At 36.6% G+C, this 16,810-nt stretch overlaps 1 protein-coding gene across 1 annotated transcript; it reads left to right on the top strand.

The window, feature by feature from the left end:
- Positions 1–10,172: 10,172 nt before the first annotated feature.
- Positions 10,173–13,502, top strand: nkx2.7 (NK2 transcription factor related 7). The gene is made up of 2 exons (XM_026925489.3): positions 10,173–10,752; positions 12,491–13,502. Exons 1-2 carry the CDS (start codon positions 10,452–10,454, stop codon positions 13,078–13,080), a joined length of 891 nt encoding a protein of 296 aa, XP_026781290.1. The 5' UTR covers positions 10,173–10,451; the 3' UTR covers positions 13,081–13,502.
- Positions 13,503–16,810: the final 3,308 nt, after the last annotated feature.

The raw sequence follows: 16,810 nt of genomic DNA, 5'->3' as shown, positions 1-16,810 counted from the left end.
CTGGACATTTGGAAAGCGTGTCTACATTTCTGAATAAAAATACAGCTTATAGACAAGAATGCGTTTACAGAATGATGCTGTTTAACTCAATAGCCTCTATGGAAATTTTCCAAGACTTGTCATTTTGATGCCTCAAAACTATCATAACAATATTGAAAAAGGTTTATTTAACATTTGAAGATGTTTGTCTCCACATTTATGGAATGAGTCTCCAGTGTCAGCACTTTGTAATAGTCAATAGTAAAGCTGGTGTTGTAATTTTAAGTTTTCCTGCATGAGATAATCTTCAAGATGGACAAGCTGTATTTGTTGTCTTATTAACTTTAGGAGATGCTGGTAAGGGAACGACTGTTTGTAGCTGCCATAAAGTAAGTGATAACAAGAACTAACTTGTTTAGTAGACGTTCCACAACATTAAACATAACTATAATTGGATAAAAACAATGACGTGTCATTCTTTAATAAATAAAATTGTAATCAATGTCTAATTCCTGTGGTATAAGAGGAGTAAAACACGTTCATGTATACTGCTTTTGGAAAATAATTGGAACGCTTTGGGTGGTAACAGTTATATTGTTTACGTATTTTCCGAGATCAGGAAACCCTGCCGCGTTTTATTACCTACATCTTAAACAATCCTAAATCACGCAAAGTTTCACAAGGGTTCTTTGGATAGTTGAGGATTCTTCACTTCTTCACCAAATAGAAGTGGTTTTTAAAGGAAACACTATGTTGCGGGATCTTTATGGAATTCCACCAGAACGTGAAATCGAAGAACGTGTTAGGCTTATAGACGTAACCCTCCTAAAAGAGAGATGGAATGGATGGAATGCGTTAAATAATCTAATAATCAAATGATAGGAATTCGATAGACATTATATGAACTACTATTCAGTGCTTGAATTTTTTTCTGGTTACAGATTTTGGACGCCACACTGGTGTTCACCAGCAGGGGGCGATGTTATATAAGATTTATCAGTGAGCTGGGGTGAGCCTGAGTAAGCAGGTTACACTACATTTAGACAGCAAGCTGTAGTCGTTAAATCAATATAAAAATATAACAAAACTTTTAGTTTATAAGCACAAACAAATCAGTTTATATCTAAACATGGTAATAAGAATGAAACTGTCTATACATAAGTAGGAAAATGATACATCTGTGTCCAAGTTGCTACTAAAATATAAATACAGTAGGGCTATATACTGTGAACATCCGATTATACTGATATGCAGATATTCATCTTTACCTTATCAGATTTAATTTTAACATTAAACACAATATTCCTGCCATGATAACCCAATGATATCTCTTAAATATTTGCATGCGTGCACAGATGATATCTTTGTGCTTCGTTGAATTTGTGTGTCATTAATTAGATATATTTTTCATATTTGGAATGACACAAATCTGAGAGAATATAAAATCCAACCTCAATACCTCTCATAGCAACTGCATTAATATTATTCATTCTAAAATGAAGCAGTATTTTGTTTTTCATTACTATTTCATCTAATGTTTTAGAAGTAAACTCGTAAATACACTCATAAGTATAATAAGCTTATGCATCATATTTAATTTCTCCTCACCGTTTTTTATCCTGTATTGCAGAGCAGAGATCTGTATTTCGGGCATATAGGGACATCTAGTGGCTATGTACTCAAAATCAACCAGTGTTGAATGTGAATAGTATTTAGGGACACACATGGACAGAGGTTTGTCAGAGTCACAGTTATTTCCCACATGGTGAGAGAAAGACCTCTGACTGATTGACAAGCTGGTGATTCCAGTCAATGCCACAAACCTGTCCTTTATATCACACCTCAGATTCTTGATCTTAGCTGACAGGAGTGAAACACGATGTGGTTTGATGTGTTATGCATTTTGTGATGCTTTTCTGATCACCACTGTTGTAAAGTTTGGTTATATGAGTTACTGTAGCCTTGAACTAGTCTGGCCATTCTGACTCACAATGACCTTTCCGCTCATTCTGCTGTTTGAACATTGTGAACAGTAACTGAAGCTATATATATATAATGTGTGTGTGTGTGTGTGTGTGTGTGTGTGTGTCAAGAAAACATTCCCCACACCATTATACCACCACCACCAGCCTGACCAGTCAACACAAGGCAGGTGGGATCCATGCACCCATGCTGTTGATGCCAAATTCTGTTGCATATCGCAGCAGAAATCGAGATTCGTCCAATCTTCAACTGTTTTTTCCAATCTTCAACTGTTACAAACACACATTTGAAGGCAGATAGGGAGCTGCATTCATGATTTCTATTTTTAAGCTTCCAAATCAGTAATGCTCCACTATGTTCATGCTATGTTGACCCTGAATACCAAACATGGTAAGCAGAAAATTTGAAACCAAAAAAACACTAGAGGTACTCTTGTCTGTCCTTTTGTGTAATTTGTACTTCAATTGAACTATGTGTGCTTAGACTTTCCTCCAAAGGTATTTGGGATGGGGGGGGGGGGGGGGGGGGGGGGTGTTAAGATATATTGTAGTGTTAAGATATATTGTAGATGACAGCTATAAAGTGCATGCATACTAACAAATTTTGTATAGATATTTAAAAGAGAAAAGTAGTGCAAACAGCAGCTTATGTAGCCTACATTTATCTTGAAGATGATCTGAAGCCTTGGGGGAAGTTCTCTTCAATAGAATGCTTTAGATTTATATGTACTGCACTGTATCATTTTGCTAACACCTAAGGCATAAGTATATCTTGACACACTTTCATTTTGCCTCTATCACACTTTGGGAATATCATGGAAAAACATCAGGGCTGCTGATACCCTGATGATCAGGGCATGTTCATCGTGTAAGCATGTTTTATTGCTCATGATCATAAACAAAGTTACTATGACAACTTTTATTTATTTACTGTGAATTTCTCAAGAAAAGTAACCAGCACAGATTTTGGTTGCTGATAATTAGTGCTTTTTTACTCTTTGCCAGAAATAAAAGCAAGATGACTTATCTGTTGGCCTTCATTTAAAGAAACTTATCACTGTCTAGAAATAACCCACAGATATACACCCACTGACCACTGGGGGGCGGTCCTCAGGAAATGACTTTGACCGTGGCATGGTTGGTGCCAAACCGGCTGGTTTGAGTATTTCAAAAACTGTTGATTTCCTGGGATTTTGGCACTCAGCAGTCCTCTAGAGTTTATATAGAATGGTGTGGAAGAAGAAAAACATCCAGTGAACAGAAGTTTTGCCAGACTGGTTTGAGCTGACAGGAAGGCTGTGGTAACTCAAATAACCACTCTACATCCGTGGTGAGCAGAAAAGCATCTCAGAACACACACCAAGCCAAACGTTTAGGCAGATGTGCTACAACAGGTCGTCTTGGCCAAGTCGTCATTGTAAATGAGAACTGGTTCTCAATTGACTTACCTGGTTAAATAAAGGTTTTATATATATATATATATATATATATATATATATATATATATATATATATATATAAAACAGCAGAAGACCACATTGGGTTCTGCTCCTGTCAGCCAAAAACAGGGATTTGAGGCTGCAGTGGGCATGGGCTCACTGAAACTAGACAATCGAAGATTGGAAAAAGACCAGGAGACATTTTTCACTGCGGATACAAAGCTGTATTTTCAAACAATTTGCAGTTACAATCTAATCCTAATTTATTAGAAGGTTTACAGCAGCTTTGGTGCAGGATCACATTCTTTTACTTTCAAAGACTGCTCTGGGTAAACAGTGTTGAGTTGTGTTGTCATAGCATGGGGAAAAACCTGCTTAAATCAAGAGCTGCAAATTCCGACAGCCTCGGTGTTCATCTTAATTCGTCAATTTAAATGATACCTCTTACTTGGCAGAATTGCTTGGCATAAAATGCTAAAGAAATTCTATTTACAAAACTACTCCAACTGTATTTAGATATCCACAATGAGTCCTAGGCTGAAGTGTCTTTTACAGTTATAACCTGGAGGTAGAACCATTGCAAATCTCTGCATACATGTGGAATTCCCAAAAGGGTAGTAACAAGAAACTTCATTCAAGTACTGCACTTAGTCATCTTTTAAAGTTTTTAGAAAGGTTACATTTTCTAAGCGTTAAATAGTTATTTAGAGATAACATACCTATAACAGCCAGTATAAAACGTAGTACAGCAGTATATTCTACTTTGCAGTTTTAAGGTATCTTATTCTAATTTTCTACTTCTACTAGTCTGAATCAGAATTAAATCTGGTCATTAAATTGGAATTTACCACCTTCCTAATTTCTTATATGATCCTCTTGGTTTTCCTTGCAGCTGTTTGCTTGCTCAGTGTTAGTTTCACACATTATTTCAGCTAATTTGTAATCAAAACAATTGTAAATGGGATTATTTATTGTAATTACATGAGTACGCCACTTTGAACCATCTGTCTTACTCATTTTTTACTTTCTTACATTTATGATGTTGTTTGGAATGTGTGTTGAATGCTGCTCTCTCCAAAATTATCCACATGTGTGTTTGGTGAACCATCAAGAGTTTAGCTTTGGTATAATGTATCTGACTATTATACATCGCCTGTGTGTTTGTTTATAACGTATGTTTTGCTTTCTCTACCTTTTCCTTTGTCTATTTTTCCAACATTTTTGTTAGGATATGAAAACCAAGCTCCTATTTTTAAATAAAGTGGAAATACTGAAAGACTTTGCTGGGCCTGCATCTAGACCATAGTCCACCAGTTGACAATCACTGTTCTAGAACATGCAAGACAAGACAAGGAGAAACAGGGAAGAACAGTGACAATTCCAGACAACTGGAGGTGCAGCCAAAAGTTTTGAGGATAATTATACCTTTAGGATAACAGATGCTGGAAATACAGTATCATTTGAAACACTGCACCATTACGGATAGAGCCTTTAGTCAGGTGGATTCTTTAGTAAGGCTGTTTCAGGTTGTCGTGCTTGTAGAACTCACAAAAAATTAATGACTTGAGAAGGTTCTAAGATATGGATTAGTGCATCTTTAAAGCAGACATGAATTAATATTTGTAAATGTTTGCCACATTCATCATAAAAAACTGGCCAAATAATATGCAATTTCATTAGCAATAAGAAGACCCGTGCCTAATTAATGGTAATGATATGACTGTAGCCTTTCGAAATCGACTGAGAAAAAAAGTGTTTAGTAATTGTGAATCCAGTCAGTCAGCAGGCTTTTATGAAATCAGTATTCATATTTCTTATATAAAAGTGATGTCTGCATTTAGATGTATGTGAAAGACAGTAAATATTGGACATTGACTGTGATGCTCATTAATGTGATATGTAAGGAAAAACAAAAGAGCAACTGTTCTACAAGTGATAGGGAATGACAATGCAGGATATGACCAGACTGTCAGCAAGCACGGTTCCACAGCTACATACAGAGGGATATTAGTAGGCTTGCTGCCTGTAAACCATTTATAATAAATACAAATGCACTCTGAGAGTTCAGTAGTAAAACAAAACAAAACAAAAAAAAAACTATGGTCAGATGAGTTATCATTCACCATAGTCTCAACAAGTGAGTGAGCACATGTGTGACAACACCATGAGTACAGGCCTGAACACTTGACCCTCTACAATAGGTCCAGTAAATCTTTTGGGGCATTCATTTATTTTGCTGTCATTCGTGTCCACTTCTCCCCTTAGAAAGAAGTTTCACTGCAAATCAGCACTGACAGGAAGGCTATGGTAACTCAGATAACCACTCTTTACATCCATGTTGAGCAGAAAAGCATCTCATTAAGCAGAACACACTGAACCTTTAGGCAGAGGGGATACAACAACAGAAGACCACATCGGGTTCCACTCCTATCAGCCAAGAACAGGAAACTGAGGCTACAATGAAGACAGACTCATTGAAACTGGGCTGCTGAAGATTAGAAAAAGGCCAGGCGATGTTCTTCCAGGATGTCCTGTTTCTCTGGAAACTTTATTTACTACTTTATTTACTTTATCTACTAACCTTCATAACCTTTACATAACCTTCACTGCATCCACTATATATACAGTAACATTTCCCAGAAAGGAAATTTAATATATATATATATATATTTATTTTTTATTAAAATATATACATAAAAATAATGAGCAATAGAGTGGGTCCAATATGAATAAAACTCAGAAGAAACAGGGTGAGTCCTACTAACAACAACAACAATAATAATAATAATAATAATAACATAAGCAAAGCGCAATCATCTGATCTCATCTAATGTGTCTCAAGACCCCTTTCTCGTTGTCGTAAACGGTGTCAATCAAAACTTGCCCATCGACTGTATAAAAATATGGCCTGTAGGCTACTGTATGAAATTACATAAAGCTCCGACTGTGACAATCTCAAATGACGTGTTCATGAAACTCTGCGGTAGCAAAGAGTTTTTAAGAAAAGGCTGGAAGGTGAGGATCTTGTTTCAGCAGCCATCAGCGCTCTATTTTACTGTATGATTAATTATAGCTCGTTACTAAACTGCCTGCTTGTGTTACACCGCTGTGAAGGATCAAGTCCACCAGTTTAGCTTAAAGGCCGCGGGACTGGCTTCGTTTTTTTTTTTTTTGTTTTTTTTTCAGCTATATGCTACATTCAGTTTTTACTCTCAAAGACCTCAGATGACACTGAAAGGAGGAGTGGGCAATTAAGAGTCATTACCTCATCAAAAAACTGGACAGGCTGTTAAAAAAAAAAAAAAGAACTGAACCCCTGCTATATAAAGGAGCTTCAAGTGCCACCGGTGCAAGGAACACACAAAGCAATGTCGCACAATGTCGCACAAAAATAATCTCGCACAATAATTATTATAAAAAATAATAATAATAAAATTAATTTAAAAAACATTATAATATGGTACAGAAATATATTATGGAAATTATCGACTGTTTTGAAATGATTAATGATCTATGCTGGAGAGATAACGAGCCTTAATCTTTTTTTAAAATGTGATTTAATTACCTCATTTAATGGCAAGTAATTAATTAGAAATAGAAAATTGTGCCGGATATAAAAGCATTCCAGTATATGTAGTATTTGTTGCTACTGCTGCTAAATTATTTTATTTAAAAAATTAAAACTAAAAGAAGGTGACATTAATTGTCGCCTGGTGTTTTTGGCACAATATCAAAACGCGTAAAGAAGATTACACCCTGTAAGCTAGAACAGAAAATGCAGCTATGAACCTTAAAGCTGTGCCACTGCGAACATTAAAGTTGTGTAAAGTTGTGTGAAAATTGGCATGTATGTGGTTATTTAACCCGTGGCAGCTGTACAGTGAAAAGCTCCATCCAAACGTCGAACTAGTTAAGTGTGGACTAACTAGGCTCTTTTTGGGGCAGTTTTTTGTTTCCAATGTCTCTCTCTCTCACACACACACACACACACACCTTGTGGCCAAACTCCTTACAGGGAAAAGAAGACGCACACAAGTGGATTTTGAACCACGTGTAGAACAGAATAAAAAGACTGAAACTGAAACAATAGACCTAGCAGTTTTATTACAGCGCAGTACAGAATGCTGTTAGAATAATTAGGTAACAAGGACAAATCATAGGCCTCCTTATGAGCTAAATTTGTACTGGAACACGAACGAATGAGATTTGAAGAGAATGACAACAAACTTACGGACCTGTGTATAGAATATAACTGACTAGAGAAATGCCTGTGGGGTCTTTGGCTTTTCACTGACCAGATGATGTTATTTATCGGGTTGCTCTATTTATAACTCACTGTAGGTCTGAATAATCTGCGGGACGAGGAGGTGCGGGAACATGAGCTGAGCTCCTTCTACAAGATGGAAGAAATTTTTGCGTATTGTTTATATACGGCTAATATTCATTTTCATTTTCAGGAGAAGTGTGAATTTCTCCTAAAATCCCAGAAATCCCAGAGATTTACTGTAAAAACAGTCTCACTGAACACACACTCCCAGAAACAAAGGTACAAACGGTACGTTTCCTTGTTGTTTTTGTGGAAAGATCAGAGTTATACATTAGCTTTTAGAGTATAGACATTTTAAAGGGTGCATCAGTGGTCCTTAAGGTCCAGGTATAAATCCACGGTTCTCAAAGCGTGCTCGGTGAAGCGTAGCCGGGGGGCCATGTTAGCTTTTATTTTGTGGAAATGATAACCCATTCTTAAAGTTGTTATTATTATTTATTATCGAGTTCGTGTAGTTTTTAGCCTAGTTTTTTGACTAGTCACAAGAATTGAATGAGTTTAATCCAAACTTCAAGATCAAACAATCAGGCTATAATAATGTCAAACTGAATCATTTTTAATAAAATTCAGGAATAAAAACTATGTAACTCCTACAAATAGCCAGGTTCGAGTATTGAGTTTCCCAAAGCATCGCAAAGTTAAGCTGATCTTAGCTGGGAGAGAGAGTGTAATGCTTGAGTGTTCAATGTGATGCTCGCTCTACCATTTATTTCATTTTCCACGATGATGATGTGCTGCGTTGCTTTTGGGAAACTCAGGCCAGAATATCATTGTACACGTTTAAATACTGAGCCTATAATATTTGAATATTTGCATTATGTACATAAAATAAACCAAAGGGGCTCCGTGAAATTTATGCTACAGTTCAAGGCTGCAAAAAGAATGAGAAGCCTCCTGCCTTAAACTATTTTAAAGGTACACTATATTCTCGTTTCCATGTAAAGGTTACAAAAATGTACAACTAATGGTGCCACAACAACGACAGATTTGGTGCCTTTGTTTCTGAGAGTGTGTATTATTACTCTAATTCTTGACGTAACAAATGTGCCGCGTTTATAGAGAGGATGCCGCAGCACCAACACGCACACACGCACACGCACGCACGCGCACACACGCACGCACAAACACAAACACTCACGCACGCGCGCGCCTGTGTACGGAGGGTCATTAAAGGGGGGATGAAGAGTCTGGGTGTCTCAGCCTCAGCCATGCATTGCGGGCTTTGGCGCCGCGGCCTCTTCAGCGACAACATCAGGTGTTGGGTTTCTGTTTGTTGTGCTCTGTGCGTGTTCACTACAGGCCTAATCGACGCGCTGGATGTCGGGTTCGGCGTCACTCACACCCTGATGGAATTAACACCCAATAAGACAGCACAGCTGTAACACCGAGGCCCTGAGTGCCGAGGCGACCAGTTACTTACCACACTAAGAAATATTTAATGGATGGAAATGAGGCGTTTAGATAATTCTAAAAAAAAAATCCCAACAATAATCCCTCAGTCACGGACGATTAAGAAGAAATAGGGTGAAATTATAGACCTATCTTAATACCCCTAATCAATAATAATAATAATAATAATAATAATAATAATAATAATTATTATTATTATTATTATTATGCGTTCCATTAATATATCGTCTTTCTAACACATTTAAGGTCGCTATACACACACACACACACTTCATAATAAAAACTTATTCTTATATTCTTCTTATTATTATAATGACAAATTTAATCTAGGGCATTTAACAAACGAACAAATAAATAAATAAATAAATAAATAAATACTACACGCTTTAGCTGTAAGAACAAAATCATAGCCCCCCCCCCCCCCCCCCCAATTTTACAAACATAAATTTTTTTAAAGATACTTTACTTAAATATGTACCATAATATTTTGATTATTTATTGAAGCCAGAGCGTTCTTTTCATTTCTGAACCTTCCATCCATATAACGTTTTTTATTATTAAACCTGCCATTAGAATCCAGTTGACATTATATATAGGCATAATAAGTTCAAGCATGGTGCGCTGTAACAAAATGAGAAAAAATTAGAACTCAACTCTTAAAGATGATAAGAAGAGGGAAAACTTACACCCCCCCCCCCCCCACCAAAAAATAAAATAAAATCACACTTTATTCACACTTTAATAACATGAAGTATTTGAACATCAGAACAATCATGCATCTACTTAAAAAAAAATATCCAGTTTTAAAAGTCGCCCACCTTTTCTGCTTATACAAAATGCATAGCGTAATTCGTTAGTTATGTTTAAGAAGGATGCACATGATCACTGTCACACAAATCCGATTAAACCTGGAAGATAAAGTATCCCAAGCAGAATACACTGCCTCTAAGTGATTGCGGTGAATCAGTGTTACGCGCTGTTGCGTGGCACTGAATGGGAGGGGTCACCATCATCAGAACACAAACAGACATAAGAGTGAACTTCCCACCTCTTCCCAACTTCAAGAATCAGCTAATGGCACTTGGCGGAAGTGTGAGCTGAGAGCTGAAAGCCATACACTCCAGAATCTCATGCACGTCTTCTACCAGGAGACGCCATAACATAAAAGTCTCCGTAGAAGCGACTTGAGATTCATCTTCGCGCGGTTATTTTACGCACGGCTGCGCAGAAATTGCGATCACGGTTATTTTTGCAACGCGCTCTCTCGGGCCTGTACAGCCTCGCCACTGACTCGATCCCGACTCTGTGCACGCGATGCTCGCCAGCCCGGTAACCTCGACGCCTTTCTCGGTTAAGGATATCTTAAAACTGGAACAGCAGCATGTGTTTAACCAGCAGGGGTTTTCGAGCCCTGAGCCGGACGCGGCTCCGCTGCAGTCTCTGCAGTTTCAGTGCATGCACAGTGCCCTCAGCCGCAGCCTGGAGCTGCTCTACAGCCCGGACAAACCCGCCTTCAGTCCGGGAGAGCAGATGAAATGCGTCCTCAGCGCTGACGACTTCGGCTCCTGCGGCTCTCCGACAGAAGAGGAGAGAGATCATCAAAGCTCTAACTCAGGTAAAAGAAAAAAATGTAAAATAACAAACAAACATACATACAAACAAAACCCAAACAAACAAATAAATAAGTAAATACATAAATAAATATGCCACAAAAACCAAGCCGTATTTTATGCAGTTATTGCGTAAAGCTGGTTAGATATCACTGAATAATACACACTTGATCATCCAACCAAATATACATTTGTGTCCACTGTACTCTCAGAAGAAAAGCAAACTGTACTTTTCCTTGTCGCTGCCGTGGTACCATTAACCTAAGAAGTGCATGTGGTGTACCTTTAATCAGCTTTGGGTTCTTAAGGTCCAGTTATGTGGCTTTAATTATTTTTAAAGGCTTAAAGGTAAAAGCTACATAATAAAGGTATAAATATGTCCACTTGATGGTACCGCCCAAGTGTCACCAATTGACAGGTAAAAGTACAGTTTGGTCCGTTTTTCTGATTTCTGAGAGTGTATGTGTTATCAAAATGCTGTGGTGTTTTTGCACATAATAGACATATGCATTCCTTAGCAGTGTTACTTCATTCCTACAGCTCTGTGTCCAACTGGATATATATAAACAGTTAGTTCAGTGGATCTGGGAACTCCCAGGGGGCACACACACACACACACACACACACACACATATATATGTATATATATATATATATATATATATATATATATATATATATATATATATATATATTAGGCTTATTCAAAGAGATCACGGTCAACTGCCCTCTCCTACTATTGTTACATTTGTTAGTTATTGTTTAGTTATTACATGTCAGGGTCTAACTAATCTGTCACTTGAATCAAATTGTTGCAGGTTTTTTTTTTTCTCATTTCTTCTCAGCTGAAAAAATACAAAACAACAAAATATAAAACTTTTTTTTCAGCTGAGAAATCTAAAAAAGAATTACCTGCAACAAGTTGACACATATTTTCTTAAAAGTTTTATCTAAGGTCTCATTTTCGAATTTACTCATTTCCTAATCTAAAACTCAATAATAATAATAATAATAATAATAATAATAATAATAATAATAATAATAATAATAACAATAATAATGAAGTTTACATTGCCTAATGTGAGTTTGAATCTAACTGCAATTTCATTAAAACTAGAAATGCTGACTAAATTATAGAACTTCTTTCGAATCTACATTTTAACACAGTTTAACTTTTTGGGTTTTGTGGAAAGAAGATAGAAAGATAAAGATAAAAAAAAATCTAATAGCTCCAGTCACTAAATATGATGCTACTTATTTGACTAATGTGTTTAATACATGAAGGGTTGTATTATGTTGACACACACTCTAGACTATAGTGCTCTATAGTACTCAAAAATAGTACTATAATGTACCTTTCCCTCAGCATATGTATCCTTCACCTGAAAATGTAGATATATTGTACTTTTTAAAAACCGATTCAAGGCACATAACTGGACTGTAATTAGTTTTTAGAGTAAAGCTTTAACTGTACACCAGATGCACCTTTCCAGGTAAAGGAAACTAAAGGTACAGAGGGTGTACCCTTGATGGTACCATTCCAGCCACAAGGAATGGTATAGTTTAGTAACCTTTTTTCTGAAAGTGCAAAATTAATAGGAACATAAAATTAATAGGTTAGTGAAATTATTTTGACACTGAACTGCTGTAGGTGTTCATTCCACACTTTTTCTGTTTGAAAGGGCTTACACACCCAGAACACGCAATAACGTGCTTGTTTTTGTTTTTTTTCCCGCAAAACAGGTGCCTGCGAATTAGAGGAGTCGAGTTGTGCTGACGGGAAACCGGAAGAAGCGCCGGGAGACAGGCCGAAGCCGCGCTCTCGCCGGAAACCGCGCGTGCTCTTCTCCCAGACTCAGGTGTTCGAGCTGGAGAGGCGTTTCAAGCAGCAGCGCTACCTGTCCGCGCCGGAGAGAGAGCAGCTCGCCGCCGTGCTCAAGCTCACCTCCACACAGGTCAAGATCTGGTTTCAGAACAGAAGGTACAAGTGCAAGCGGCAGCGGCAGGATAAGAGCTTGGAGCTGGCCGGTCACCCGCTGCCTCCGCGCAGAGTAGCCGTCCCGGTGCTCGTGCGAGACGGAAAGCCGTGTCTCGGCGGAAGCCACGGAGCGCCCTATAACGTCGCAGTGGGTTCATATCCGTACAACAACTACTATAACAGTTATGGAAATAACCCTTACGCCTGTAACTTTACCGGGATGCCATCGTTCACCAACAGCACGCAAATCCCTAATCACATAGTAGATATGAATCTCAGCATGGGGAGTGCTGATGGAGCTCTTGGCCAGCAAGGACCTTTTCAGACCACGTTAACCGGAATCAGAGCGTGGTGAAGAGACTGTGGAAAAAAAAAGACTCGAACCTGACACTTACAATGACATGCGATAAGACTGAGCTGGGCGAGTTCCCCAAAAATGCATTGTACATATCACAAAGAGCATGCACACACATAGTCTATACAACAAAATCCCCAGTGTTTCCAAAAGGACATAAATTAATACTATAAAACGTCATTTAAAACAGGAATGATCAGTTTAACTCTGCGACATCAATCCTGTGTGTGTTCATTTAATACTGGGGATTTTTCTGTGTATCACTTAAAGACTGTAACTCTAAGATGATTCAATCATGACCATGTCTTTGAAAAAGTTGGCCTGAACTGGCACCGGTGATTTTATGTGCAAATGTTTTGTGTATTTGAAGTTTTGCATATAAACATTTAAAAATAATAAAATATACTTCTTATTAAGACTAATTATTATATATACGTTTGAATTTACATTACCTATCCTGATTTCTTACAGTGGGAAATAAAAACAAAGGTAAATATAATTCGGCTTGCTCACGCACCAGGTGTGTATTTGAACACAGACCAAAAAGTAAATCTCTGTAGCTGATTTTTGAGGAATCACTGGGGCTACCGCAAGAAGGGCACATAAGAAATTTGACTGGATCCTGGGCTAAAAAAAATCATGATCATTTCTCCGACGAAAAAATATTTCAGTAACTAAAATGTCAACATGCCAAGAAGTAATAGCAATTTATAAAAGTAATAATTTTTAGAGAAACAGAAAAACTAAAATTCACGTGTGAGTGAGAAAGCTAAAGCTGGATAAATAGCACAAGTCTGTTCTATATTGTTTTAGAGGAATATAGAATAATTCTGTTCAATATTCTAAAATAATTCTAACAATATAATAATTAAAGCTATAGTTAAGTTACTGACCTTTAGATTAATTAAGATAACAATTAGGAATAATTCTATATTGTTTTGGGGTAAATAACATTCATTGTGCACATACATATATACTTATATTTACATAAGTATTTTTATTATTTATATTTATACGAGAATTACATGACTTTTTTTAATTGACATCATAATAAAAAATACCGCTGCTGACGTGTTAATTTGGAAGATTAACTTTTTTGTGACATAATGAACTTCGGCCTAAATTATAAGTAATGAGTCCAAGTCCGCCTTTCCTCAGTAAATATAACTAAAAATTTAAATATTTACAAAATAGTTACATACTTGTATATAATAATATATACATAAAACATATTTAATAAAATATATAAACATAAAATAAAAATAACCTGTTAAAAACAAATAATCAATTACTAATATTAAAATAAAAACAAGCTGATTGTAAATTATTAGTCACACAGCTGAATGCGTTTGTTTAAACAATGAATAATAATCTATGACAATGAAAGCAAAAAAATTAACACACTTTCCGGGTCTATAGCCAAATGACAAGACATAGGCATAGTTTAAAAAAAATGTCGAGGTTATACAATTTAGACTTTATTCTTTTTTTATTTTCTTTATAGCTTTGCTATTCAGTTTAGATACACACACGTGATTCAAATCGCCTAGCCTAATTCACTATTTGAGTTTCAATGATCTCGAGATTTTAAACTACAGTTTCTTAAGTGTTAAAAAAAATAATAAGGAGAATAAATTAACTATAGTTATAGGCCATACATTTTGATGCATTTTTTTAAAGATGTCTTGATGTTCATTTAAGCATTTTATTTAATTAATCATAAGTTTTTACTGGATTTTTTTAACGCAACCAAATGTACAGTAAATTAACTGTTGAATTAGCAGGTAAGGTGTAGAATTATTCACTCTTTGGCCAACACCTGTAATCTGGACCTATTAAAAACACCATAGGTGTTAACGCAACACTTACAGACCCAATAGCCTAATAAAGTTGGTTAGTTGCTGACAGATTTGTTGACTATGCGCACTGTAAAACATCTAATGGTATCAGTTAAATTAGCTCTAATCTCCTCCATCTTAATGCGGTGCGATGAGCTTGTCATTGGAGTCCCATTAGGCAAACAGATAACGCAGGAGCACTGGGCTGATAAGACAGAAAAGGCCTGAGAGTAAACAGAGGAGCAGACACACCGGCACTGCATGGCTCACAGCACCGGACACACCGCCGGCAGCCACCACATCACACACACAGTAGCCTGTAGTCTCCTCACCTGCACACTTCAGAAAGCAGCGCACTCCTACACATCACAACTAAATCAGCACTTACACGGGCTTGAGGGTTTAATTCACTCTTTCAGTGGTACTATGGATTTACTGACGCTGTAGCTGTGTACTGAAGTCTGAACATTTCGAGCTTCTGTTTTATTCACTTGCTATTTGAAATGTTTGTAATGTTATAAATATAGGCTACACGGAAATACAGGCACAACGGAGCGATTCGTGCAGCCGAAGTGATAAACTTCGTCATAATTCTGAGACTTCCGCGCGTCATCCACTGCTCCAGAACACTTACTGTACCACTTCTAGACCAGGGAGGGTCTCAGACTTTCTGAAAAGATCCATGGACCCATTTCAGTTCTAGGTCTAATGTTATATCAGTTCAAGTGTTAAACTTATTACATAAATACGTACCATACACACTCTTATTTCCTGGAGCCTTTAGAAAGTTTTATTCCCGAATTTACAACCCACACTAGCCTACCAAAACCAGACACACCGATATTTAAACGATTCAAAACATGGTAATGTAAGCAGTTTTATTGCTCGGTTTGATTAAAATTGCTGTTATTCTTAATTTTAGGATATTGATCATTAGATTGGAAAACAAATAACTTTCAGTAAGCAGAACATTAATTACATTAACATTAATGAGGCATAACTGTAAATCAATTGACTTCAGGTTACCTTTCACTTAGGCTTATACCCATAATAAAAATAATAAATATGAAAAGCAGTGCTGTAAAAAGTATAAAAAGTCACAAACCCATCGATGTCCTAGAACCATGCTTTTAGACAAATAATAATTCTAAAACACTGTCTATCTGTAGTAGATCTAGAACACTCACTAGCTTTATATTTGTAATTATAGAACACTGTCTATCTGTAGGAGATCTAGAACACTGATTAGCTTTATACTGTAATTATAGAACACTGTCTATCTGTAGTAGATCTAAAACACTGACTAGATTTATACTGTAATTATAGAACACTGTCTATCTGTAGGAGATCTAGAACACTGATTAGCTTTATACTGTAATTATAGAACACTGTCTATCTGTAGTAGATCTAGAACACTCACTAGCTTTATATTGTAATTATAGAACACTGTCTATCTGTAGGAGATCTAGAACACTGATTAGCTTTATATTGTAATTATAGAACACTGTCTATCTGTAGTAGATCTAAAACACTGATTAGCTTTATACTGTAATTATAGAACACTGTCTATCTGTAGTAGATCTAGAACACTCACTAGCTTTATACTGTAATTATAGAACACTGTCTATCTGTAGTAGATCTAGAACACTCACTAGCTTTATACTGTAATTATAGAACACTGTCTATCTGTAGTAGATCTAGAACACTCACTAGATTTATACTGTAATTATAGAACACTGTCTATCTGTAGCAGATCTAGAACACTCACTAGCTTTATACTGTAATTATAGAACACTGTCTATCTGTAGCAGATCTAGAACACTGACTAGATTTATACTGTAATTATAGAACACTGTCTATCTGTAGGAGATCTAGAACACTCACTAGCTTTA

The sequence above is a fragment of the Pangasianodon hypophthalmus genome, chromosome 8, assembly GCF_027358585.1.
Source record: "Pangasianodon hypophthalmus isolate fPanHyp1 chromosome 8, fPanHyp1.pri, whole genome shotgun sequence".
NCBI classification, from domain to species: Eukaryota; Metazoa; Chordata; class Actinopteri; order Siluriformes; family Pangasiidae; genus Pangasianodon; species Pangasianodon hypophthalmus.
The sequence above is the reverse complement of the archived record's forward strand: the minus strand, read 5'-3'. Positions and strand labels throughout refer to the sequence as shown.

Excerpts from the sequence above, each read along its gene's own strand:
- nkx2.7 (XM_026925489.3), top strand. The coding sequence starts at position 10,452 with ATGCTCGCCAGCCCGGTAACCTCGACGCCTTTCTCGGTTAAGGATATC. Across the intron at positions 10,753-12,490 it reads TCATCAAAGCTCTAACTCAG|GTGCCTGCGAATTAGAGGAG; the intron begins GTAAAAGAAAAA and ends CCCGCAAAACAG.